This window comes from Polypterus senegalus, chromosome 8 (assembly GCF_016835505.1).
Source record: "Polypterus senegalus isolate Bchr_013 chromosome 8, ASM1683550v1, whole genome shotgun sequence".
In the NCBI taxonomy this organism is placed as follows: Eukaryota; Metazoa; Chordata; class Cladistia; order Polypteriformes; family Polypteridae; genus Polypterus; species Polypterus senegalus.
The window spans coordinates 95,744,858-95,772,784 of record NC_053161.1 but is presented as its reverse complement, the minus strand read 5'-3'; the positions used below and the strand labels follow the sequence as shown (position 1 = coordinate 95,772,784).

General features: G+C 38.3%; 2 protein-coding genes across 6 annotated transcripts in view; one reads left to right on the top strand and one right to left on the bottom strand.

The window, feature by feature from the left end:
* Positions 1-27,927, top strand: part of LOC120534138 (voltage-dependent calcium channel subunit alpha-2/delta-1) — a 690,895-nt gene that overhangs the window by 20,354 nt on the left and 642,614 nt on the right. The window lies entirely within an intron of this gene.
* LOC120534139 (E3 SUMO-protein ligase ZBED1-like) lies at positions 335-27,927 on the bottom strand. 2 transcript variants are annotated; one of them, XM_039761462.1, is made up of 2 exons: positions 27,506-27,927; positions 335-497 (listed from the first exon to the last, which is right to left on the bottom strand). In XM_039761462.1, the coding sequence occupies exons 1-2, from the start codon at positions 27,880-27,882 to the stop codon at positions 485-487; spliced, it is 390 nt and encodes a 129-aa protein (XP_039617396.1). In that variant the 5' UTR covers positions 27,883-27,927; the 3' UTR covers positions 335-484. The 2 variants fall into 2 exon arrangements, 1 of the variants encoding a protein (XP_039617396.1); XR_005634686.1 differs by lacking the exon at positions 335-497 and adding an exon at positions 14,416-14,543.

The window sequence follows — 27,927 nt, the reverse complement described above, 5'->3', positions numbered from 1 at the left end:
TTCGTCTATCGTCCATGGATATGCCTCCCGAGACCATCAGTGATCCATTACCAAATCGGTCATGCTGAACGATATTACAAGTAGCATAACCTTCTCCACGACTTCTCCACACCCTTTCATGTCTGTCACATGTGCTCAGGGTGAACCAGCTCTCATCTGTGAAAAGCACAGGGTACCAGTGGTGGACCAGCCAATTCTGGTATTCTATGGCAAATGCCAATTGAGCTCCATGGTGCCGGACAGTGAGCCCAGGGCCCACTAAAGTACGTTGGGCCCTCAGGCCACCCTCATGAAGTCTGTTTCTGATTGTTTGGTCAGAGACATTCACACCAGTGGCCTGCTGGAGGTCATTTTGTATGAGTAAAGTACATTAAACAGAACATCTTTTTAGATGGGAGTCTGATTCTGACTTAACAAGATGGCAGATCTTGATGGTTATGATGATTTCTGGACACTGGACATCATGTCAGTGACGGAAAAGACATCAATCATCCAGTCTGCAGAGGGAGGAAAAGGAAACATGTTATTACAGAACACCAACCTCTGAAGCAGTGAAGACTTTCCATTACCAGAGCTCTTAAACTGTCCTTTATGAACATGCCAGTGACTATAAATATATATACAGTAGGTGACACATATTTATCATGACCCATAACCATGTAATACATGTTATACATGGTTAAACATTTTATGCATATATATATATGGACATTGGTGGCAGCAGTGGGATGAGCCAAGGTGGTGAGAAACAAAGAACAGAAGGAGAAACAGCAAGTGGGTTAGGTGCCAGACTTTTAAGTAACCCATGAGACTCAAGCCAGAGGAGGACATTTTAGAACCCTGAACTTTGTAATGGACATTTATTTATTGTTGTTTTAATAGTCATTTTAAAGTTCTTATTCTTTTTATATTGTTTTTTTAAAGGGGGCTTGGGTTTGGTTTTATGAAAAGGTTGCTTTTAGTGCTTTTATTTATTGGCTTTGTAACAATTGTCCAAAAAGGGGTGTGATTGCTACACTTCACCACCCGCAAGGGAAGTAGACAATATTCGAAGGATATATTAGCATTAAAAACTATTTGGTCCTCGATCCGTCTCCCCCACTCTCTGCGCCCGCCAATGCTTGACAGAAACCCAGATGGTAGTTTGGTTGGTTAATTAAGCAAGTGTATTGTAATTTAGAGTACAATATTTAGGCATTTATATGAAAGGTGACTGGGTGCTCGTTCATGATCCCATTTTCCCTGGGTGCTCTCCCCCGCCTCCCTAGCCTCCCTTCCCTCCCTACCCTCAGTGGCCAAACCTTAATCCCTGGTATGAAACACACACAAAATAAAAAGCAAACCTAAAGGAGAATGATTAAACATAGTTTGTGTGAAACGGCGATAATTCCGGTTGTACAGTTCTCATTGATGAAAAAAAATGGACCTCAGGCGAATATGGCTGCCTTCTTCCTATCCTGAAGACAATCCCGGACAATCACGGGTCCATATACCGCAACCACTTGCTTCTTCTCTGGGATTCACCTCACTGTTTCCAACTTCTGGGTGGCCACCCACAAATAGCGGACGTATCTGGGTGAAGTCTGATTGTCTGAAGGAGAGGAAGGAGCGAACACGGGATATGTTACGGAGGTGAAAGGAAGAAAGTTTCTTAATGTGATTTATGTGGGCGGAGTAAGAAAGGGAAGAATCAAAAATGACACCAAGATTCTTTGCAGTAGAGGCAGGTCTGATGAGATCACCGCCAAGATTGGCTGGGACGGAGCTCATTTCATTAAGTTGCATTTTAGTCCCAATTTGCAGGAGTTCAGTTTTGTTGCAGTTTCATTTTAAAGAGTTCTGCTCCATCCAGGTTTTAATTTCACTAAGGCAGGTTGTGAGCTGAGAAAGCTCTGATGAAGTTCCACTTTTAACATTGAAGTAGAGTTGAATATCATCTGCATAAAAATGATAGCCCAGTCCATAGCTACGAATAATATGGTTAAGGGGAAGCATATAAATACAGAAGAGAAGAGGGCCGCGGACAGAGCCCTGTGGAACTCCTTGTGTGACTGGGGCCAAACTGGATCTGCTGTTGCCAAGACTAACAAACTCTTGCCTATCAGTCAGGTAGGACTTGAACCACTGGAGGGCAGTGCCAGAGATACCCAGCATGTTCTCCATTCTGGACAGTAGAATGTCATGTCTGACAGTGTCAAATGCTGCACTGAGGTCTAATAGAATTAATATGCTGGTTTGTCCAGAGTCTGCTGCCATAAGCAAATCATTGGTTACCCATAGCAGAGCAGTTTCACAGCTGTGCTGCGCCCTGAAACCAGATTGAAAGGGTTTCATCAAATTATTAGTGGTTAAGTAATTGGTGAGCTGGGAGGCTACAACACACTCAAGAGCTTTTGACAGGAAAGGTAAGTGGGACATAGGCAGGAAACTGTTAAGATTGTCAGCATCAAGACCAGACTTTTTTAACATTGGGGTTACAGAAGCGATTTTAAAAGTGAGCAGCACAGAGCCAGTGTCAAGGGATGAGTTTATTATTGTTGTAACAGTCGGTTTATGGCATGAAGGCAGGATTTAAGTAGTGTGCTGGGGATGGGGTCCAGTACACAAGTAGTCGGTCTAATCTTACAAAGCAGGTTATTAACAAACGCAGATGTGACTGGTGAGAACTTAGAGAAGGAGCTGGATGGAGTGGGAAAACAGGGAAAAGATATAAACAGATGATGTATTTATGTTAGTTGAATTATTTAGATCTTTAATTTTGTTACGGAAAAAGTGGAGGAATTCCTCACAGACTTCAGTAGAAGAGGTAGTTGGGCCAGATGCAGGTTTGAGTAGTTTATTAACTACAGAAAACAAAACCCTTGGGTTATTGTAGCCACTTTCTATTATTCTGCCATAGTGGGTGTTCTTAGCAGCAGTTAGTGCTTCTCTGTAAGCTCTTTGGTGGTCAGAGAAAGCCTGGATGTGCACGGTGAGGCCAGTCTTACGTGACATTCTCTCAAGGCGTCGGCCAGCTGCTTTCAAAGATCGCAATTCTGAGTTATACCAAGGAGCTGAACGTTTAATGGAAACCTTCTTATGTTTTAAAGGAGCTGTTTTATCTAATGCTGAATGAAGGGCTGAGTTATAGTGGTCAACAAGACTATCTAGTGTTGACGGAATAGGTGCAGACAGTAAAAGATCAGAAATGGATCCAGAAAGGATAGAGGGACAGATATTTTTAAGGTTTCTGTAAGAAATTTGTCGTTTACAGGTAAGAGGAGGGAAAGGCAATGAGACAGTGAAAAATACTGCTTTATGGTCAGAGAGTCCCAAATCAGTGCTGTAAATGTTGGCAACAGATAGTCCAGAAGTGCAGATCAGATCCAATATATGACCACCAGAGTGGGTGGGAAAATCAACATGTTGTGTCAAGTCAAAACAGTCCAGTAAGGATAGGAATTCATTTCTCAGTTTAGATGTAGTAGTGTCAATATGGATGTTGAAATCACCAAGAAGGATAATTCTCTGAGAGTAAGAGCTTAGGTGGGTTAAAAGTTCAATCAGATCAGATAAGAAGGATGCATTGTATTTTGGGGGACGATAAAGAACAATGAGTGAGACAGGACCTGTTTCCGTTATTAGTTTAAGAGCCAGGCACTCAAAAGACAGTGGACAGTCAATTGGTATTCGTTTGATATTTAAGTCTGCTCTGATAATTACTCCAAGCCCACCGCCTTGTCTAGAGCTGCGAGGTTCTGTATGGAAAGTGAAACCATGTGGAGTCGCCTCCATGAGAGACGTCAATTTGTTTGGTTTTTGCCAAGTCTCCGTTAAACACAGTATTTCAAGTTTGGTGTCAGTGATGAGTTCTGACAACACCTATGCTTTGCCATTAAGAGATCTCGAGTTAAACAGTGCAATTAGTTAATGAGGCTTCTTTTTGCACAGAGCCATGATCAGGGTTTATTTCCACACAATGTAAATTTGGCACACTGACACCTCTATTTCCAGGGCCATGAGAATGAAGGCTTATTGTCTTTTCATGTGCAACCTGGTGGTGGCGGCGACCTGACCCGCGATTTATATATTTTGGGCACTGGAAATTACTGGCGTCTTTTAGGATGTTGCAGTCAGACCATTTGCTCTGGACAAACTGTTTAATAAGATGGAGTTTGTCATGAGAGTATTTTAGCATGATACTTGGCAATACTAATCTGAATAGCAGTGGAGAAGCAGCACAGCACACTGGAACCGGTAGGGCAGGCGTGTGTGGTAGCGTAGATGAGATGAGCGGCGATAGCAAAGCAGCAGAAAGCATAGCAGGTGGAGGTAGCAGGATTTGTAGGTTCCAATACACAGCCATAAACAGTAACGCTTGGTAATTCCAGGCGTGCTCGCCCCGGAGTCATAAGCCAGGTTAGTATGAACATCAGATCAGTTCCCAGTCGTAGAGTACTGCAAAACGAATTGGGAACAGATCAGCATAGTGAATATAATCACGGAGACAGATCATCCCGAGGTCATAGATCGCCAGGTACAAAGAAATATTTGTAGGTCTCGTCCCGCGATCCACAGACTCAGCTGTTCCCAGTCAAAGTAGAGTCCATAAAATCTGTAAATATTAAGCAAAATCCATGCAATTCAAGTCGGCTGTATTCATGAACTATACGTACAATGAAAGAAATAAAACAAGCGTGAGGAGTGTAGAATTAAGGCGAATTTTGCGAAAAGTGTTGTTAACAGGGAGGAGCGGCAGCAACTTGCCTGCACCAGCGTCCCCTCACCTGCTAATAATGCCTAAAGGGACATTTCTTTGTCAGCCTCCAGACCATATTAAACAGTGATAGCCAGTTCAGGAAGCCAACCCACGTGTAGTGTTATGTAGGCTTGCTACAGTTTTAGTGCATCTATTTGGCTACACCACTGACCTGTGCCACCAATTGCACAGGGCTGGTTGAGTTGTGGAGCCTTTCCATGCAACTGACAGCTTAAGGGGGTAGATGTGTGGAATCACTGCACCCATGGTGGCATATAAGGGGGAGCCGGTACAAGAGAGGGGACATCTGTGAAAAACAAAGAATTGAACAGAGAAAGAAAAAGGGAGACAGAGGTTAAAATGGATGGAACACAAGAGTGAGCGAGTGTAAGGGAGAGAGAGAGAAAGGGTAGACAACCAGGAGCAGAACCCCTTAGGAGAGCATGTGGCTGATGGCCTGGGGCTGAAGAAGGCCACTCTAGCTGAGCGGCTTAGGGAGCTGGAGTGACCCGGTGCTTGCTCCCATGCATTTCTGGGGAAGGCAGCAGGAGCTATTTGGAGCACGGCTCAGCTCAGATGGGGAGCTCTGCTGGCGAGCCATGGACTGTAGTGGCCTGGGCCTGTAATAGAAAGTGGGCTGTGCTTGTCAGCCAAGTGTCTCCTCTGCTGCATGGCCCTGTTGCAGGGTAAGCGGAAGAGCTGTCAGTTTTAAAAGGACGCACCAGGGACTATGATTTTAGAAAAGTTTTCTGCTTTAGGATTTTAACCTCTCTTTTAAGGAATTATTCATACTGATGGATTTATACCATCCATTAATTTTTGGATCACTGTTTTTATGGGATTATGTATTTTTAATCTGCACTGCACTTATTGGACACTGTATTGTGTTTAGATTTTAATAAAATCACTTATAACCTTTTTACACTAACCCTTGCTACTTGTATGTGTCCTCATTTGCCTAGCACATCTTGGTTATATTATTGATGGTTGGCGGGTTCAAGAAGCTCCCTGAAAGCAACAGGAGCTAGGAGCTAACCTGCTCCACACTGTCACACCTAATTTTGCCTTATATTGCTATTTTATAATAATTTTCAGAAAAACACATTTTGCAAAGCAAAACATTTTGCTATAAAAACAATATTAAAGTCATTACTGTATCTTTTAGACTGCATTAAAAATTCAGGAATACACAGTATATAAAGATGGAGAATAGTGGATTTGTGGTTTGGTATACTGATTAAATAAGCAAATATATTCAGTATACATATTCTTATTACAGAATTTTCACTGCCTTAAATCCTGACTGAGCCTTTTACAACACAAACATTAAATTAAAGAAAGCAGTGGCAGCAGGCAGAACAGGTGGCCTATTGCCTGCCCTGACCTAGCTAGGACTTGCCTAATAGCCTCTGCTCAGTATGTTGAATACAAATGAAATTCATATAAATTAAGATGATAAAAATGGGTGGAAAATTATATATTGTTAATCTTCCAATGAATTATTGAATAGCACCTTAAATTACATGTGTAAAAGGACAAAAGGAATTAGAAAATTGCAATTAATTAATTGTGCTTGTCTGATCATTATCTTAATGCACAGTTCTCTTAGAGCTTGTAATTTGTTGAACATTATCGCTCCTTTCTTAATTTACATGCTTGAAATGTATCAATGTTGACTTTGGAGACTAACATCAAACAAAGCATGACTATAATAGAACCATTAGAAAGCAATCTTGCATTTTAAGGATTACACATCTGTTTGTGTCACTTTATCATTTTGGACAGATCCGGTGCATTAAAGCCAGAAATTACAATTTGCCTTTTCTTATAAATGCTTTCTGGTTTGTGGTCTATGACATTTGTGTTATGTGGTTTATTTATATTTTTATTTGACTCCTTTATTATTACACTAGCAAAATACCCGCGCTTCGCAGTGGAGAAGAAGTGTGTTAAAGAAGTTATGAAAAAGAAAAGGAAACATTTTAAAAATAATGTAACATTTGCTTTCAATTTGTTTGCATAAGCACAGTCCTTCACCAGCAATTTTAACTTAGTTACAAAGAGATCAAAAGTCTCGTTTATACCCTGCGTCCTCTCATTAAACTTGTATCTCGCGAATATCGTATTCGATTTAGGCAGGACAAACGCCAGCAGCAGCGTGTCTATGAAATTAATTTAAAGTTAAGCTTTACACCTTGCTTTCCTATTCGTTTGCATAAGCACAGTCCTTCACCAGCAATTATTTAATGTTAGCTCAGACCAGGCACTTAAAAGTTTCTCTCGCACTTTTACTGAGTTTGTGCCAAACACTATTCTATCCCTGACCATCTCATCTTCATTTGCATAAGCACAATCCTTCACCAGCAATTTTAACTCAGTTACAAAGTGATCAAAAGTCTCGTTTATACCCTGCGTCGTCTCAGTAAACTTGTATCTCGCAAATATTGTATTCGTCTTAGGCATGACAAACGCCAGTGGCAGTGTGTCTATGAACTTAATTTAAAGTTAAGCTTTACACCTTGCTTTCCTATTTGTTTGCATAAGCACAGTCCTTCACCAGCAATTTTAACTCCGTTACAGCAATTTTAACTCCGTTACAAAGTGATCCAAAGTCTCGTTTATACCCCGCGTCTTCTCATTAAACTTGTATCTCACGAATATCGTATTCGTCGTAGGCATGACAAACACCAGCGGCAGCGTGTCTATAAACTTAATTTAAACTTACGGTTTACACCGTGCTTTGTTTCCGCAGTAGCTGCACTTATGAATATGCTTGTATGCATCACTCGCTTCATATTCTTTTGCTTCCTTCTCAATTTTGTAATGCGTTTTTTGTTCAGCGCTCTTTGGAGCTCTTCCTTGTTATCTGCGTACTGCGTTCAAAGTCAGATCACGTGAGCCACTCGGAGTACATGCATCAAAGCTTCTCGGCTGTGCTTGTGCTATCTCGTGCAATCTCGCAATGTCCACGGCTTTATTTAATGTTAGCTCAGACCTGGCACTTAAAAGTTTCTCTCGCACTTTCGCTGAGTTTGTGCCAAACACTAGTCTATCCCTGACCATCTCGTTTTCATTTGCATAAGCACAGTCCTTCACCCGCGAATATTTAGCGGTAGCGTGTCTATTGGATTGCCGCTGACAGACGGCCTTATATGGGCAGGCACTCAATTACGTGGGAGGTGTGATGATGAGGAACACAACTCCACCTCACACGGCGACCGAGCTGTAGGCTATGACCGTATATATATATATATGTAAGTAGGTTCCAGTTATGACTGTTATGTGTAGAATTTCGAAATGAAACCTGCCAAACTTTTGTAAGTAAGCTCTAAGGAATGAGCCTGCCGAATTTCAGCCTTCTACCTACACGGGAAGTTGGAGAATTAATGATGAGTCAGTCAGTCAGTCAGTGAGTCAGTCAGTCAGTCAGTGAGGTCTTTGCCTTTTATTAGTATAGATTCTAACGTATGTATTATTCACATATACTGTGTGCTTCACCTGATGTTTAAAGTTTCTCTGACTTGTATAGTTTATGTATTGCATTTTATATTTTGAAGAAGACCGGGAACATCTCTACCCATGATTAGATACATAATCTTTATATATAATACACTAGCATGGCTGTTCGTTTGTTTGGCCAGGATTTTAAATCAGCTCGCAAACTGTTTGACCTGTTGACCTGAAATTTGGTACACAAATACTGCGTGACATCTACTATCTGCTTTTCGGGTGATGATTCACCTCCAAGGTTATTCCTATTTTTATTTTTATTTTATTTTATTGTAGAATCCACTCTCGGCAGCAGCACGTGTGTACGAGCGCCGTTCTCATCCCTACTACCTTCGCCGTCACTTCTCCTTCCTCTTCATATCTTAAATCATTCTTGAGGCAGATTGAAGACTTAAGTGCTATCTTAAGTGAAAAATTAAGAAAAACATACTAAGTAACTGCAACACAAACACTTAATCAGTTTTAACGCGAAAAGATGCCAATGAAAGAAGAGAAGAAGCGAGCCGCTAGGGTGGAGAAAAGAAGAGCTGCTCAGGAAGCAGCAAGCACATCAACCTCTGAGCAAACGAATGCTAAACGTACAGAAAAATGAAAAGTATGAATGCTCAAGTCAAGCGTATTTGCTGCACGTTATCGTGCAGTGCGCCGTTACTGGTATATTATAATTGCTCTTAGAAATCTTCATTGTTAGTTTGCTGATCTTATACATAAATGCTTATACAATATAATAAATGTATGTTATTATAATTGTGTTGCCCTGTTAGGGTCTTGGTTTCTGCCTTGCACTCCATGCTGCTTGAAATACTTTGTGAGTCACAGAGGAACATATCTCTTATTATGTCAAACCATCGAACTCTGATGGACATTCCAGGCCCATTCCTTTAAAGGCCAAGAGCCAGCCCTCTATATCGTATATGCAGCAGATCTGATTCTTAATAATGACAAATAATAAGAATGATAAAAGAAGAATTATCATTTTCAATCTATTTCAAAGAAATTGCTAATATGTACAATACTAACTGTGCAGCCCGGAGCCTTCTTTATTATTAGAAATGTTTTTATTATTATTGTGTATGTTCATTTAAAAACAATGAGTATTTACAGGTAGTATAAACAACAGTGCAGTAGTTGTGATTATTACTTTTAGACCAATGAGAAGCGTTTTTTTCATTCGGTCTGTAGAATGAATATTAACTATTGAAATAACAGCACCAGTTCCAGAATACAAAGTATTCAAAGTACAAGTACATCCCTTTGTATTTAATGAATAGCACTTAATTGTGTTCACATCATGGAAAGACAAGCTGTTGGATTTAATGAATAAGAACATGTTTATCTTTATTATGTTGCTGATACTAAAACTACCAGCTACATATACACATACTGCCTATCCATATGAGAATAATAACATTGCTTTTAATAAAGTGATGACAAACTAATACTCAGTTATGTGGTTACAGATAAATGGATTCTTAAAGGTAAAAGATTTCTTAACTTGAGGGATTTCATGGACAATCTTTATTTTAAGAGAGATTTGCACTTTTGTTTGTGAGAAGTTGACATCATTAAAGGTTCAGCTTATATCATTTTAGGGGTAAAATCTGAATCCCACAAGATCAGTTTAGAAGGTAATACCAGACAAATAATATATAGTGGCAGAGCAAAAATTCTGTGATAACATGAAAGAATGGAAAGTTAACTTCAGCATATGTGGTGGTATGTTTACATGCAGCCTCATCAGACCAACATCTTTAGTGTACTCCTTTGTAATGGACTTAATAAGGTAGTTATCACTGAGACTATTACTCTGCTTTTTGCATAACTTCATCTATGATTTCATGGGAAAGGTGCTATATAAATAAAATGTATTATTCAATTTAAATGGAGGGCCACAGTCAGAGGACAGAAATGAGCAAATCAAATAGCAGATATAATGGTAATCAGTTTCTGCATCATGTGTTTTTAAGTCAGAAATTTTAAACATTATAACTGCCTGTGTCCATGTAAACAGCAGAAAAGCACTCCTTTTTGCCATATCTATTTTATAATTTTTTAGTAATTTATTCCATGTGTAACTTAAATGAGTCACAGGGAAATCGCAATCAAATAAAAACAATTTTTTTTGTAAAATAATGCATATGCGTATGTGTGACATTAATCCATCTTCTTCTTTAGAAGGGATTTCATGTTAACAAGTAGTAACGAGGTACATACAATAGAAATGTGTACATCAACTTGATTTCAATAAAACAGTTATATTTTTTCCTGAAGAAAAGTTTATATCTGGCTTTCTTGTGATGTTCCAAACTTACCCAGAATCACCCAGAATCCTGATACACTATGGTTTTCAGAAATATACTTTCTTTATTGCCTCCCAAGCTGTTCTATCATTCTCCTCCTATATGTGTATGGTCATTATACTGTTAAGGAAACTCCCAGGCAGATATTTATATTGTCATCCCATACACTTCATGAGTCCTAATGTGTGTAACACCCGTAAGTGGAGATCATCTTCTTACAGAAATAATCTTGACTGATTTGAGATCTCTGTCTTATGATTACCCCCAGGATTTGTCTACATTTGATGATGGATTACTTCCCTTTGGAACATAGGGTAGGTATCTGTTAATCAAATCCAGAAGCTGTATCTTTGGTTAAAGAAAAACGTTGATGTCAGTCATCTTTCAATGAGTATTCCAGGTCAGATGATCAATGCAAAGGTCAAAAACTCACATAAATGTAACAATAAAAAAACACACAAAATAAAAAGTTAGCAGCAGAGCTCAAGCCAAAGCCTTTGAATACTGCTACTGAATTTCTCCTCATACTAACAATGAAAATCATGAGTCACATGGCTGCAAGTTATTGCCTAGCAACAAAGCTCATAGGTGTAAGCTAGACGACTTATTATGCATCGTAAAAACATGGATGCAAGCATATGTTTATATGACAATGACTGTGAACTTGTTTCTTTTTCATAATTTTGATATGCATTTGGAGCACTTTTTTATTTACTTTCACAGAAATTAGCTTTCTAGTTACAAGCATATTGTGCCATGCCATAACTTTTACTGACTGACACACCTTCACCAACAGTATATTAGGAATGTTAAAGATGTTAAGGTACTAAATCATCTTTTGGACAGTATTCATTACAGAAAAATGGAATTATGCATCAGAGTAGACTTTTGCTTTAGGGCTGGAGTGCTGGATGCTGGCAATATAACATCCTGGCACCATTACTCACACTCAGGAGACTTGCAAGAGCTAATGTGTTAGGTATACAGTAATGGAGATAGGCTCATTAATTCTCCTGAAATATACCTTTGCCATTTGTACTTTCCTTTAAAGTTTTTGCTGTGATTGATTGGTCTTCTGTCCCCTCTTTCCTCCCTCATCTCAGTGTTATCTTTGGCACTTGATTCACTACTAACAAAACCTTTCCATTTTAATTGAAACCAATTCATATTTGCAGGATTTTGCTTAGAGTGTTCACTGGATGATTTTATATAATAATATGATGTTCACATATTCTGTCTTACTGAATCACTGGAAATTTTTCTTTTAACAAAATCACTTCTTTTAATTACTATATTATTAAAGATTTTTTTAATTGCCAAGTTTCTTGTATAGACGTTTTGTCTTTTGGAAGTGAGACTAACATATTATTAATCCGAGGCAGCAATCTTTCTATGGAACTGGATTAAAGGTTCTGTTTTATCATTATGTAGTACTACAAGAGTCAAATCTAATAACATTCATAATACTAGGATTATTATAGTTTAAAACTATATTTAATTAATGCATCAATAACTCAGTGGAAAATTGCTCTGGATCAAAAACATGTTAAAGTTCTTGAGTACTGTAGTTGGAGGGCCAATCGTCTTTTTGTCCATCTGGAATTATGAAAAAAAGTCAGCTATTAAAAATGTATGTTTCATATTTTATTCATTTCATCAGTGTCACATTGTAAGCCTTATTACAGCAGGGCTGACAAGCATTTCAATGTTGATTAGCTTGCTTTCATAATGATAGTGACAGGTGAAGTGGCCAGTATACAGGTGCCATCTTTATTAAAAAATGTGAGATCACCAAAAATATGCCTCGCAAAAAACCAGGCTGCCAAGACTTTTTAAATTAAAGATAGGGAGCACTAAATAGAATAGGTAAGCTATAGTATCAGTAGGAACTCATGTCACAGTTGGAGCGTTTAAAGATAAACCTCAACCTTTTTATAGGTGGAAGATGAAGAAGGTAACACAAATGAGAAATTGCAGATACTTAAATTGAAAGAGTATATCACTTGAAACTATATGATCTGCAGAAACTTAATATATTGGACTTGATTTAATCTTTAATGCATAATGCTGCCTATTTTTACTTTTTTATATTTGCTGATGCCACACTGAAGTGCTATGCTTGATGTCATTTTTGGGGACATGGTAAACATGAGAAGTAAAGCTGGTTGTTTTATTCCGATTTTACATTTTCATAGTCAATATTCGTACCATGACACTTTCTTATAAGGGAGAGGAATAATTAAACAGTGCTATAACACCAGGAAACCTTGTGGACTGCTATGTTGTTTGCTTTCTTTTTCACTCCAAGTATTAAATAAGCATTTTCCATTTTTATTGAGAAAATGAGCAATGACTATTGCTTTATGTCCGTTTTCCACTTATTTGTTATGGGCAGTTTGCATATTCAAAGTGAAATAGAATTATAGATGTTGAACTAAAATCCTAAGGAGTGGGAGTTGCACCTACACAACCAAAATCAATAACAAACAATATAGAAACATATGGTCTGTGTCTTCAAAAAATTAAAAAGAAAACATGTCATCTTAGAAATGCAGCATCTTTGAGAATGCAGCAATACCTTTAAAAATTAATGGTAAAATGAAATACACATTTCATTAATAATAGATAGAGACATTTCAGGACATTCATATTTACAAGCAAAGTATGTGTATTCTTAAAGAAATTAGCTAAAAACAAGCAGGATATGCTAAAAGTTAATTATTACAATGATTTAAAGGACTATTTTGTAATATACTTCTATACCTGAAAAAGTTGACAAATTAAAACGGATAGTATATAGAAAATGACGTATTTCATAAAAAAGAAAACATATACAATTTATTACAGTAGACATTCTAATGAACTCAGGGTATTTCCGCTGTAAATCAGCTGTGAACAAACTACAGTATTATCCAATGACTCTCTTATTGCAGGTGACCAAATAGATGCCAGGATGTTTGACCCTCTAATTGAAAGCAGAGTGGGCAGCATATTACCACTAACTAGTGAAATGATAACAGATTGCCCATTCAAAGGCGAGGTCAGAGAGGACTAACAGAAGTCAGGAGAACTCTACCAAGTATGGCATTTGGTCCCAGATTTTATATGTTTACAGTGTCATTGTTGTCACATGTACAGGAAAATTCTTATTTACATGCTGCACATTTACATTCTCCAGAGTTAGGATTAGGGAGTAGGCAGCTTTGAGGCTACCTTTTAAGTTCCAGCTTCGTAGTCCCCACTAAATAATCAGGAATACAAGGAGCCAATACAAAGACTTGAAATTTGCTTTACTTTAGAAAGAGAAAATTATGAGAAGAGAAGGGAAGTGCTTGCTACTGTTTTAGTGACCTACAGGTTGCAAAGGAAGGCTTTAGTAATTTTTTTTGGTCTGTTTATTTGTTTTTTGTTTCCCTTGTATTCATTCCTGCTTAGTTGCTAATAAAGGTATACATTTTTGCTTACATTTTCCTTCCATGGTAACATTATGGGTGGAAGAGCTACAAATAATTAGCACATGTCTGCCCTTTGGTAAGAAATCAGTGTGGAATAGTAGCGGTAGCATTAGACTTTAATTCGCAGTGCTGCGGGTTCAGCCCCATTTCTGAATCATTGTGTGACCCTGAGCAAGTCACTACACTTTCTTGTACTTTAATTGTAGAAAATATATGTAAACAATTATACTGAATACTGTATGGCACATGAAATATAATGGATAGACAGAATTTTATTTGTCCCCATAATGTAAATAAGTACAAAGTAATAAACACAGGAAGTAAAAATGTTGAAAACACAATAGGAGGTCTGAAAATCAAAAGTACACGTCATGAGAAGGATTTAGGAGTCAGAGGATGCACAAACCAGTGTGTTTCTTCGTGCTGGTCCCAAGCCCGGATAAATGGGGAGGGTTACATTAGGAAGGGCATTCGGTGTAGAATTTTGCCAAATCCATATGCAGACAGATGATCCGCTGTGGCAACCCCTAACGGGATCAGCTGAAAGAAGAAGAAGAAGAAGTGGACTCGACACTATCAAATGCTAGTCGGTGATCAGAAGCCATTAAGAAGGTAAACAGAAGGTTAGGTTACATAGCACCACGTGTGGAGTACAAGTCCAAGGAGGTTGTGCTTAAGCTTTATAATGCACTGGTGAGGCCTTATCTGGAATACTGTGTGCAGTTTTGGTCCCCAGGCTGCAAAAAGGACATAGCAGTACTAAAAAAGGTCCAGAGAAGAGTGACTAGGCTGATTCCAGGACTAAAGGGGATGAATTATGAGGAAAGACTAAAAAAGCTGAGCCTTTTCAGTTTATGCAAAAGAAGATTAAGAGGTGATAAGTGTATACAATTATGAAGGGAATTAGTACAGTGGATCGAGACTGTTACTTTAAAATGAGTTCATCAAGAACAAGGGGACACAGCTAGAAAATGGGTAAATATTGCACAAACATTAGGATGTTTTTCTTTACACGATGAAGCATAGACACTTGGAATAACTACCAAGCAGTGTGTTAGAGAGTAGGACTTTCAAAACTAGACTTGATGTTTTTTAGAAGGATTAAGTGGATAGAACTGGCAAGCTTTGTTGGGCTGAATGGCCTGTTGTCATCTAAATTGTTCTAATGATCTTATGTTCTAATAAAGGCAGCTGCCAAACAGGCAAGGTTACTAATAATTATTTTAGGGATGTTAAATGCTCCATTTTGGTTTAATAATTTAAAATAAGGTGACCAATGCTCTGAAAATTCTAGCTAGGGCCAAGACTAGAGGAACTGTAAGCAGTGCCTATACTTATGGGGTTAGTCTGCATATTGGTCATTCCACATCTGTGATGTGAGAGAGCAGTGAAGAATCTCAATATAGAAGTGTTTTCAGATTAAAAGTCTCTTCCCAAGTGCAAAGAGTCTAATTCTGTTAGGTCTGAATATACAGCACACACAGCGGTAGAAACCCAGGAAGAGAAACCATGGAAACCCATGTTCAGTGAAGGGGACCCAGGAGATACATTGAGTAAAATGGAAATAAGGCGACACATGAGGTCGTCTGGCAACTTGGGATAATAAGACTAATAACTATGCATATAACATGTAGGTCAACTTTTTTGTTTTTATTATTTTGAATTCAGGGATTTTTTTGTATGTGTGGATGTCATCTAATTATAGATTTAAAAAAGTATGTGCAATATTTATTACCCTAAGGAATAATCAAAAATAGTGCGTAAAATAAAGACAATAATTAATATATTATATGCACACTTGGCTAAATGGTTTAGCTAAATTAGTCTTGTGTTATAATTTTAGGTAAAAGTAGTTATTTTCAGCGTTCTGCACACTATATAATCATTTCTTCAATATCATTTGCAGTCTTTATTTTTTACAGTCTTTGGCATTCTGTGGGCCAAGCTTTCAAAGCAGAGTGATGTTTGCTTGCTAACTGCCCACTGGAGACAAACAACAAGAGAAAAGTCTGCCAGTTTTGCAATTCCAATGACTGATAAAACATGTTGGATGAAAATAGATTAAACTTTGAGCCAGAGATAGTAAAAAGATAGATGTCCTTGTAATTGATATACTGATCATTTTGCCTAGTATTGGTGGTAAGTGAAAGATGATATGGGCGTTGCAAACTGAAATAATTCAAACTACCCAAAAATCAATAACAAAAATAAGAAACTATTATACCAGATCCTGTATGTCTCTTTCTTGTCATATGTTGTACTGTGAAAATTTGGACCACTAGTTATTTGCCATGGTAGCTTGAAAATGTTGGGGTGGCTTAACTTTGTGTTTGTTTCTTTGGCCTTCTATTAAAAAGGCTTTTTTCCTAATCTCTTTTCTATGTTACAAGGTTACCAATGTGAGTGAAAGAGCACTTTGAAGACCCATTTTGCTTTTACAGCTCTGTCGCTGTGCTTTGTACTTGTGAAAAATGGTCTTTGCAGTCATCCATCTGTGTGCTGTATGCAGACTGTGGTTTTGTGATATAAAAATGAGACACATGCAAAGATACAACCTAATAGTTGACAACATTTAAAATTAAGGTGAGGAACTAGAAAGCCCTGCAATGACCTGAAATAACTGAACAGTTTTTCCAGAGATAAACTTGTGATCTTTGTGACAGAGATTTCAAATACAAATGCACTAGCCATACACTTTTCAATTCATCTTATTATATTAACAGCACAAAAGAGTTATTTTAGTTCAATTTAATCTTACATCCTACACTTCCCATTAGGTAGGCTTTTAAGTTCTATGCCTTTTCATAAATATGTCATATGCAAATAATTACATACTGTCTATAAATATCAAATCATATTTCAAATTCGTAATGTCCAGATAAAGTTTTAGATAGATAGATAGAGATAGATAGATACTTTATTAATCCCAAGGGGAAATTCACATAATCCAGCAGCAGTATACTGATACAAAAAAAAAATATATATGTATATTAAATTAAAGAGTAATAAAAAATGTATGTAAAAATAGACATTAACTATAATGTTAGCATTTACCGCCCCCACCCCCACCCCGGGTGGAACTGAAGAGTCGCATAGTGTGGGGGAGGAACGATCTCCTCAGTCTGTCGGTGGAGCAGGACAGTGACAAAGCTGCTATACAAGTTACACTATGGTGTGAATGCAGAAAAAGTTTGACAGTATTTATAATGTTTACATGTAATGAAAATGTCTAACACGTTCAGACAGTATAAACAATTTGATAATATTTAGATATAGCACTTACTACCCTGATGGGAAGCAGAGTGGCTCAGTAGATAGTGTAGCATCTTTACCATCCCTGGATTCAAATCCTGGGGCCCTGGTATTATCTTTTCGGAGTTTAGAAGCTCTTACTGTATCTTTGTCTTTTTCCCAGGTGCACTTCTTTCCTCTTATATCCCAAGCATATGGCTCCTAAGTTCATTAATGGCACTAAATTGGTCCAGTGTAGATGTGAGTGAGCCTTGCAACAGTGTTGTACGTTCTTCAGAGTTGATTCCTACATTGTGATCAATTCTGCCTGAGCCATCGCTATCCTTCGTGATGCTGTAGTGGACTCAGTAGGTTTAATAATGGATGGATAGATGGATGTTGAGTTCAATATCAAGAAGTATTTACTAGCGTAAAGGTGCTATCACAATATTAATGCATGATATATTAGGAAGACAAAGGACTTTGTAATATATCTAGGCGGAGTCATTTTGCAACAAGAATACTGCAATGAATTTAGCCACTCATGCCAAAGCATCCCAGTGTGCAGGCACATTTGTTTTTTTCTAAACGTGCTAAGTCGATTCAAGGAGTCAGTATCTGGTTTTTGATCCATACAATCCTTTGCCAGAAGCAGCTTGCTCTTTGCAACAAAGTTTAACTTTACTGTTTATCAATGAGGTGATCTATACTAATAAAAGGCAAAGCCCTCACTGACTGACTGACTCACTCACTGACTCATCACTAATTCTCCAACTTCCCGTGTAGGTAGAAGGCTGAAATTTGGCAGGCTCATTCCTTACAGCTTACTTACAAAAGTTAGACAGGTTTCATTTTGAAATTCTACGCGTAACGGTCATATCTGGAACCTACTTATGTACATATATACCGGCCATAGCCTACAGCTCGGTCGCCATGTGAGGCGGAGTTGCGTCCCTCATCGTCATGCCTTCCACGTAATTGAGTGCCTGCCCATATAAGGCCGTCCGTCAGCGGAAATCCAATAGAAACACTCTGCCGCTAAATATTCGCGGGTGAAGGACTGTGCTTATGCAGACGAAGATGAGATGGTTAGGGTGGTGTTTGGCACAAACTCAGCTAAACTGCGAGAGAAACTTTTAAGTGCCGGGTCTTAGCTAACATTAAATAAAGACGCGGATGTCGCATGAGATAGCACAAGCACAACTGCGAACCTTCAATGCATGTAATTCCGAGCGGCTCACGTGGACTGACTGTGAACGTAGTACGCAGACAAAAAGCAAGAGCTCCAAAGAGCGCTGAACAAAATACGCATTGCACAATTGAGAAGACAGCAAAAGAATATGAAGCGAGTGACGCATACAAGAATATTCATAAGTGCAGCTACTGCGGAAACAAAGCACACGGTGGAAAAAGTCAATGTTCAGCCAAAGGAAGACAGTGTAAAAAAAAACGTGCATGCAGTGTGTGATGTCTCAAATAAAGAGGAAGACGAGCTGTTTATTGACGCAGTAAGAAAGGAATCGATGAATGAAACCTGTTATCTTTACAATGGTTGATAAACACGGAATGTAACCTGAACACAACACATCCTCCAAATACGAACCTGATTGAAACAAATAATGATAATCAAATCCTTGATGACAGCAACACTCATAACAGTCACAAAACAATTACATTGACAATCATGTTACGTTATTTTTAAAATGCTCCCTTTTCTTTTTCATAGCTTCTTTAACACACTACTTCTCCGCTGTGAAGCGCGGGTATTTTGCTATATATATATTTTATATTCCCCAATCTACATACTGTCAAATAAACGAACCACACACCGTGGCGCAACGCAAGAGGCTTTGCCTCTAGCGCTGACGTCCCAGGCTCGATTCCCGAGAGGGGGTGCATTGAGTATGTACGCCTGATGAGCCCAGAATTAGGGTGAAACATGTGTCGCGTACTCTTTGCATTATTTGACAGTAAAACTATTTTTATATATATATATACACACACATAAACATATATATATATACCTGTATAAATATATATACTAGCAAAATACCCGCGCTTCACAACGGAGAAGTAGTGTGTTAAAGAAGTAATTAAAAAGAAAAGGAAACATTTTGAAAGTTACGTAACATGATTGCCAATGTAATTGTTTTTTCACTGTTATGAGTGTTGCTGTCATATATATATATATACATATAAATATATATATATATATATATGCACACATACATACATACACACACACACTATATATATATATATATTATATCTATATATATCTATATATCTAATATCTATATATATCTATATATCTATATATACACATACACACGCTGCTTGGTAAAATGGATGACTCCTGCTCTTATGTGCACTTCGTGGGTATTATGAATAAATACATTTTTCTTCAATATAGAAATTTAAAGACTAAATTCAACTTACATTCCTACCAAAGATATTTCTGTTGACTAAATAGAACCTACTTATATACAAATAGAACTTGAAAAGATATATTTTTTCGAATCTGATCGCACATTGTAGAGCGACTTGACGCGCACCACATCGAGCCTGCGAGCTATTGAGCTGTCGCCTGCCTGCCTCAATAAGTGACCCTCGCTTCGCTCTTACTTTTTTACCATTCATTTACTCATGGGTACTCGCGAAAAAATTAGAAAATGGAAGGAGGATTACACTGAGTAAGGCTTTACCAAAACAATTATTGATGGTGAATAAAGTATCCATTATTCATAAAGCTTCAATTGGTGATCTGTTTTTCTGCGTTAACCTCGTATTTTTTCATACTTCTTCTCAAACTAAGGGGATGCGAGGGTAAAATGAATCCGGAAGCGCTGAATTATGTATATTGAATATATTGAAATAGTTTTACTGTCAAATAATGCAAACAATACGCGGCACGTGTTTCACCCTAATTCTGGGTTCATCAGGCGTACACATTCACTGCACCCCTTGTCGGAAACCGAACCTCGGACGTCAGCGCTAGAGGCGAAGCCTCTCGTGTTGTGCCATGGCGTGGGGTTCGTTTATTTGACCGTATGTATATATGTATATATATATATAACTCCTGTAGCCACAATTTATGCCTTTATTGAATAGACAAACCGGGGTGAATAAGTTCCTTTCTACTGCAGCCACAGCCGCGACATCACATAAAAAACATCAATAATAAGTCATAAACTTGCAATATTATTTAGGAAAATCACAACATTTTACTCACCAAAAATTCAGATTATTTGTAAACAAAATCCATCCTCCTCTCTTTCCTCAAAAACAGTTTAATTACTCTTTCGTACGGATTATCCGTGCGCTTCAGTTCCATCAAAACATCCCTTTGTATCGCATTCCAAGCTAATGCTGAAAGGCGAACTCGCCCTATGGTATTTCTGGCATAAGTTTGAATTTGCTTTAAGGCTGAAAATGTCTGCTCGATAGAAGCAGTGTACATGGGAATGCTCACCGCCAAATATACCAATATGAACAGCTGCCCCAGGCTCTCATTCAGATTTTTCTGATGAAGGAAGTCAAGGAGATCAGTGGGAGATTTTCCTGCAAAATCATCAATGGCATACATTACAGTCAGTTCTGTTTTTAGCCGAGACAGATCAAAAAGCGCTCTGTGGCTCTGTGTTGAAGTGGAGAAGGCTGCATGCATGAAATTTTTCTTGTATTTCCGAAACGTCTGGGGCTCGAGGAGCGTAACAAACATCAGGTTTTCGTGGTCTTGAAATCTGGTCTGTGTCTGGCAAATAATATTGTCCAGTATCCTGCCATGGAGTTGGCCGTAGTGCGCACGATGATCTTTCGCTCGGAGTGTTTGCAGTGTGTTCAGTGGCCTCGGAGAGTTCCTCATATAGGCTTCTATCCAATGAATGGGTCTGAATACGGTGACGTTGCCGTACGCCTGCTAGAGGGCCCTACTGACACCAACTCAAAATCTGATTGGTTGAAGCAACAGGTTAATTGACATTTATTCTGTGTTAGAGTGCCTCCACAACAGATTGTGAAAGCCTCTCTGCCTGGCAACAAATGATGGCTGAAATGTGATTGGTTAAATGCTTTAATATGAAACTCCGCCTCCCACGGCTATCGAGCTGCATTCTATTACAGTATATGGACAAAAATACGTTCCAGTTATGACCATTACGCGTAGAATTTCGAAATGAAACCTGCCCAACTTTTGTAAGTAAGCTGTAAGGAATGAGACTGCCAAATTTCAGCCTTCTACCTACACGGGAAGTTGGAGAATTAGTGATGAGTCAGTGAGTCAGTCAATCAATGAGGGCTTTGCCTTTTATTACTATAGATACACACACACATACATATATATCAGAGCTTCCTGATTCATTTTACCCTAACTCCCCCTGTGACGGACGAGGCCGATTTCGCACCCCCTTGGTTTGAGAAATATGAAAAAATATGAGGTTAACGCAGAAAAACAGATCACCAATTGAAGCTTTATAAATAACGGGGCCATACTCAGTGTAATCCTCCTTCCATTTTCAAATTTTTTCGCGACTAGCCATGATTAAATGAACAGTAAAAAAGTAAGAGCGAAGCGACGGTGACTTATTGAGGCAGACAGGCGAGAACACAATAGCACGCGGGCTCGATGTAGTGCGCGTCAAGTCGATCTAAAATGCGTGATCAGATTCAAAAAAATATATTTGGATATAAGTAGATTCTATTTAGTCGACAGAAATATCTTTGGTAGGAATGTAAGTTGAATTTAGTCTTTAAATTTCTATATTGAAGAAAAATGTATGCAATGATGACTAAATTTAACTTACATTCCTACCAAAGATATTTCTGTTGACTAAATAAAAATGACTTATATTTAAAATTTAAATAGAACTTGAACAGATACGATAGTTCATAATACCCATGCAGCACTAAGTGCACGAAAGAGCAGGAGTGGATAGATAAATTAAGATTTTGTACAAATAATGTTTTTCATTTTTCTTTCTCGATGGATTCTGGCACCCCCAGCAACAGTATATATATATAACAGTATATATATATGTAGTATATATGTGGATGTATGTTTATATATGTATATATGTGGATGTATGTTTGCATATGTATATATATGTATATATGTACAGTATGTGTATATGTGTATATGTATATATATGTGTGTGTATATATATATGTATGTGTATATATGTATGTGTGTATATATGTAGATATGTACTGTATATATATGTATATATGTATGTGTATATATATATGTGTACCTGTATATGTATATATGTAGATATGTATGTATATCATGCTACGTTATTTTTAAAATGTTTCCTTTTCTTTTTCATTACTGCTTTAACACACTACTTCTCCGCTGCAAAGCGTGGGTATTTTGCTAGTTGTGTAATATAGTTAAAGCATGAACCTGTTTGGCTAATCAGTTTGCTGCAAGTATTTTACTTCTCTATTGCAATGTTTGTTTCAAGTGGAAAACTTGGGGCTAGGATATCATAAATGATGCTAGAAACACAATAAAGGATGTGTACATGAACTGGCAGTTCAACCCAACACCCCTCTCTCCAATATAATAAAAGGTATCCAGTGTTATTCTGAGAGTGACAGTTCTGAACAGTTCATTAAATATATTTCAATTATTTGTCCAAGTATTTTTTCCCCTTTTCTAAGGTGTAATTTTAATCATCTTGGAGATGACTACTCGCCTACTTGTTAAGATGAAAAAGTTAAAATCCTTCGGTTTTCAGTCTCATGGCTCCTTACCTTTCAGTCCTGGAGTAGCTGAGTGTTTTTTTCCAGTAAATCCATTCAGGTGTTGCACCTAGTTTTCTAGAGATGGCCTAACATGCAGTCTAAAATTCAACTTGGCAAACCATTTAGCCATGTATTCTGTTTGCCTTTTTAAAGGATTCTGTCTGAAATGGCTTCAAATGTCCTTTTAAATTACTTCATCTCTGGCCTTCTTTCTTTACCTGAGCAACCTACAGCTTTAATACACAACAAAGTAAAGTCATTATAGATTGCACTTTTACAACTCAATTACTTATTGTAGTTGCAGTGGTCCAATTAGCAATGATTTGACATTTGAGCATTATAAGAAAGTAAACACAAATAGTGCATGAAAGGTTTGGCCCCGGATGTGATCCCCGTATATTGTAAAAGTCAGGTAGAAAAAAAAAAGAAATGTTTTCTTTTACAGAAGTGGAGCCAAAATTTGTCACTGGGTGGCTAGAGCAAAACGACCCTGTGTTCGGATTCAACAGGTTGGAAAATGGATGGATGGATGGATGGAGCCAAAATTGGGCTGATTCAAAATGGCAGAGGAGGTAGTCTTAAAGGTGGTGAAGGGGAAGAGGTGGGCTCAGTAGACTAGAAACAGGAAGTGACATCATTGGAGACCCAGGGCCGCCTTAACAGCATCATAGGCACTCCCAGGCAAAGTAGTGCACTGGGGCCCCTGTTTTGATAGCAAGATAGAAAAATACATACTCAACAGAAACATTGTGGGACCCTATGCTCCTGGGGCCCGTGGCCAGAGCCCATTGTGCCCATATATTAAGATGGCCCTGTGGAGACCATTGTTTTTTCTGCAAAGGGAGGAAGAGAGAAGACATTAGATGAAAGCACCAACCCTTGGTTTGGAGTGTAGTTACAATTAAACAAACCCTGAGGTTTTCTCCCAAAAGCACATGTGTGACAGGATTAAAAGTGTTTTTTGTTATAGTGAATGAGTCAACATTAGTTGTTAGCATGAAAGCATGCATTGGTCATTGGTTTTCATTTGGATTAGAGATTCTCCTGAGTTTGTGTATTTATTTATTTTTTTAAGTTAGCACTGTTTCTCTTTAGTTACAGACTAACAGACTTAAACCTCGTTAGTCTTGAACAGAGAATGTTTTCTGGGGAACTAATCTTTTAAAGTCTCAAAGATATTGATAAAATTGATTCACTAGAAGTCTTTCAGGTAATAGTAATGATTTATGTGCTCAAGAGTACTTGTGGAAATTAAAGTAAGTGTTTTTAGGATTGAAGGCAGGAAGCCAATCTTCACACAAAATCATAGGAAGCTGGAACAAACTACTGAGTCATGTAGTGGGTGTGGAAACCTTAATATCTTTTAAAAAGTATCTGGATGAGATATCTGAACAGCTTAGCTATCAGCTGACCCAATATAGACTGATGGATTGAGTGCTGTCATTTTGTTTATGAAATCTCTTATGTCAGAGCTGTAGGGAATTTGTAAAGTTTACTGTTTTTGCAACATACTAATGTATCTTGGAAATTGGAATACTGTTGTAGTAGAGAACCCCCCAAAATACAAAGCCAGCTTTGCAATGGGCTGTTTATGGGCTCATGGTTATAATTACACTTTCAGAATTGACCATGCAGGGCAAACCTTTCCACTGAAAATCATCTCTTAAATGTAATCCTCACTAATACCATCTAATAACCAATGGTGACAGCTAAAAAGCAGAGTAAAGACAGATATACAGTACATCATATGCAGAAGCACTGCTGATGAAGATCACTGCTCTTCAGCTTCTGTCTTTATTTATACTAGCTACTTAAAAAGCATATCACACATTAGGCTCTCAAACTCCTCACTGTTGTGTCCTGTATTTTGTTGAATTTCTGTTATTCTTTGCATCACCCAAGCAGCACTAATTATTTTGATAGCAAGTTCCAGAGTATTTTGGTAAACACACAACAAAGATTTGTATAATTAAATATAATACTGTTTCAGCATTTTCAAGAAGTAAAATAACATATGTTTAATAAATTGGCATAAAATAAGAGATGCTTACACAAAGGTCAGCCTTGTAGATGTGCTAAGGAGCTCCACTTGGTTTTTCTGTATATTACTGTAAGAGCTACTAAGTCTTATATTAAATGAGGTGTAATGGAGAAGCAATACCTAACTCTCTTCTATGGTACAAATGTGTAGTATGTGCATTTCAGCCCTAATTGTGGCACAGTATTGTACACTACAAATTGTACGGGAAACTGCACTAAGACTTATGTAGCGCAAATAACAGGTAGGTATGCAATAGAGGTTGCCACATGGGCACTTTAATAATAGTAATAAGAATAATTTTCATAGACCGAGCTGAATCTCACCAAAAATGGTTGCACATTGGAAAAATACACTGATTATTTTTTGTGCAACACATATTAAAAAAACAAAAATCGGAAGTGGTCTCCCCTAGACTTTCTCGTATACTCAGATATAGGGATAAATATTTGAGGAGTAAACCACAAGGCAATAGGGATATAATGGTATCAAACCTTCACGGTACGGTAATACCTCGGTATGAATGGCATGGTACGGTATTTATTGAATCATTTACAGGAAAAACAAAACTAATAAAGAGACTCGAAAAAAGTGCCAGAAGTGTTTATTAAACAGTTTACATGAACACTGAACATATCAATGGCATACAAATTAGCCATCTATCTGTAAACTTTGAAACAGGAACTTCAATATTTCCATTTTAATAACAAAAAATTATTAAACCATGCAAAAAGTTTCAATTTAGTATTCTTGAAAACTCAGAAAAAATAAAAATAGCAGCCTACTTATTGCAGCTGGCCTATGTGCCGAATGAGTATTTGAGAACACTCACCTCATTTACTCACACACTCACTTATTCAGACAGAGACAGTTTTTTTTTAAGGAAAATTAGCATATCAACATTATCTGGTAAAAGCTGGGATCTCTGGGCATTTACAATGTCCCCTGCAACAGAAAAAACCCTCTCACTTGGGACTGAGGTTGCTGGGACAGAGAGATATGACTTGGCCAAGGTTGACAGCAGTGGGTAACGTTGTGCATTGTCTTTCCACCACTCGAGAGGACAAGCCATGAGTGAGATAGAGGTCTCTTTGCGGTACAAGTCAATGTCTGCATCAATCTGAGCAGTGTGCTGTGTTCTGCTGTGCCCTTAACTAAAAGAATCCCCAAGGAGATCTTCAAGAGCAGTCTTTTTGGATGGAGGAGAGACACCTCCCACAGCATGTGCTTTTGTGGCAGGTCAGTTTTTGAGTGTCCAGCTACATGTTCATGGCTGCCTGGTGCTGCACCTTCCTCTTCACTAGGGTTCTGCAGAAGCAAGCAGAGTTACAAAAATTTTAAATGTTAGACACGCACACATAATTTTTGTAAATATTGGGAACTCTAAAAAAGTCACACACACAAAGTATTTTTAAGCAAATACCTGGTTCTGCATCTGTGTTGCTTTTAACTTGAGCCTGTCATCCCTTTCGCTGTTATTCAGATGGGGGAGGGCCCGGAACCGGGGGTCCAACGCACTGCTCTCATACAGAAACTCTGCTTGCTCCCCTTGGTAACGGTCTGCCAAATCATTCAGTATTGCTGTCTTCATTTGAGAGATGGTGTTTGAGTCTACATCGCACGGTGCCATGCCCACTTGAATCATGTGTTTGAGAGTCATGATAAGAGAGATTGTTGGTCGAGATTCGTCGCACAGCACAGTGGTTGCTTTTTTCAAGGGTGTGAAAAGTTTAACGATGTTCTCAGCATCTGCGATGTCAGCTGCGTCTACTGTGTCTATTTCACGTGCATTGCTCCTGACTTCAGAATTCAGTAGGGCTGCAGCAATTGCCTGTTGTTGCTCCAGGTAGCGCTCAATCATGTCAAGTGAGCTGTTCCACCTAGTTACTACATCCATTATCAGTTTATTTACTGGCAGGTTTAACATTTGCTGCTTGGAGGTCAGCACAGCTGTTGCAGTTGAACTGCGGTGAAAAAACGCTGCTACATGCCTCACTCTGCCAAGCAGACGACTGACACGGTTTACCTTCAAACCTGCCTGGGACGCAAGGTTTAAGGTGTGAGCAAAACACTTTACATGTGGGGACAGACCAGCCTCTTTTACCGCTACACCCATGTTTCTTGCATTGTCAGTAACCACAGCAATGCCCTGGTGATTGTTGTTTAAATCATGTCAAGCTCCCACTCTGAAACAGCAGATTTTAACACCTCGCCTATGTTGTGTCCAGTGTGTGATTCAAAGAGTACCCGTGCCTGTAGGACAACATTTTTTATCTCTCATTCACTTGTCATAGCATGTGCTGTGATGGTAACATAGCTCTGAGTAGCTCGTGAAGTCCACCCATCTGTGGTGATTGAGATGCACTCTGCTTACTTGAGGCTCTGTGCAACTTTCGCCCTTGTCTCTTTGTAAAGAGCTGGTAAAATAGTTTGACTAAAGTGTGGCCGCGACGGGATTTTATACTTTGGCTCCAGCATGTTTACTAACCTCTTAAAACCTTCATTATCCACCACCGAAAAGGGCCGTAGGTCTTTGGCTATATATTCACCAATGCATCTTGTGATTTCTTGTGCTCTCGCACTGTTGTGGGGGAGTGAGGTTGTAAACGGTTCTTTTATAGTCTTTTGGCCCGACTTGATTTTGCTCCTCGTATCTTCACGTAACTTTTCAGGGTGATGATTTAACAAATGGCTCCTCATGTTAGTCGTATTCCCCGACTTGTATTTCACCACAGTCTGGCAGTGCCTGCATACTGTATTTTCATTGTCTGTCACCTTTTCTCCTTTCTCGTTTCTTTTCAGAGAGAAACTGAAATGCTTCCACACATCCGATTTAAAACCTGCTTTAGGTTCGACTATTTCCATCTCTTTTCCTTCGCCGCTACGATTTGCGCATTACTGGATCTGTAG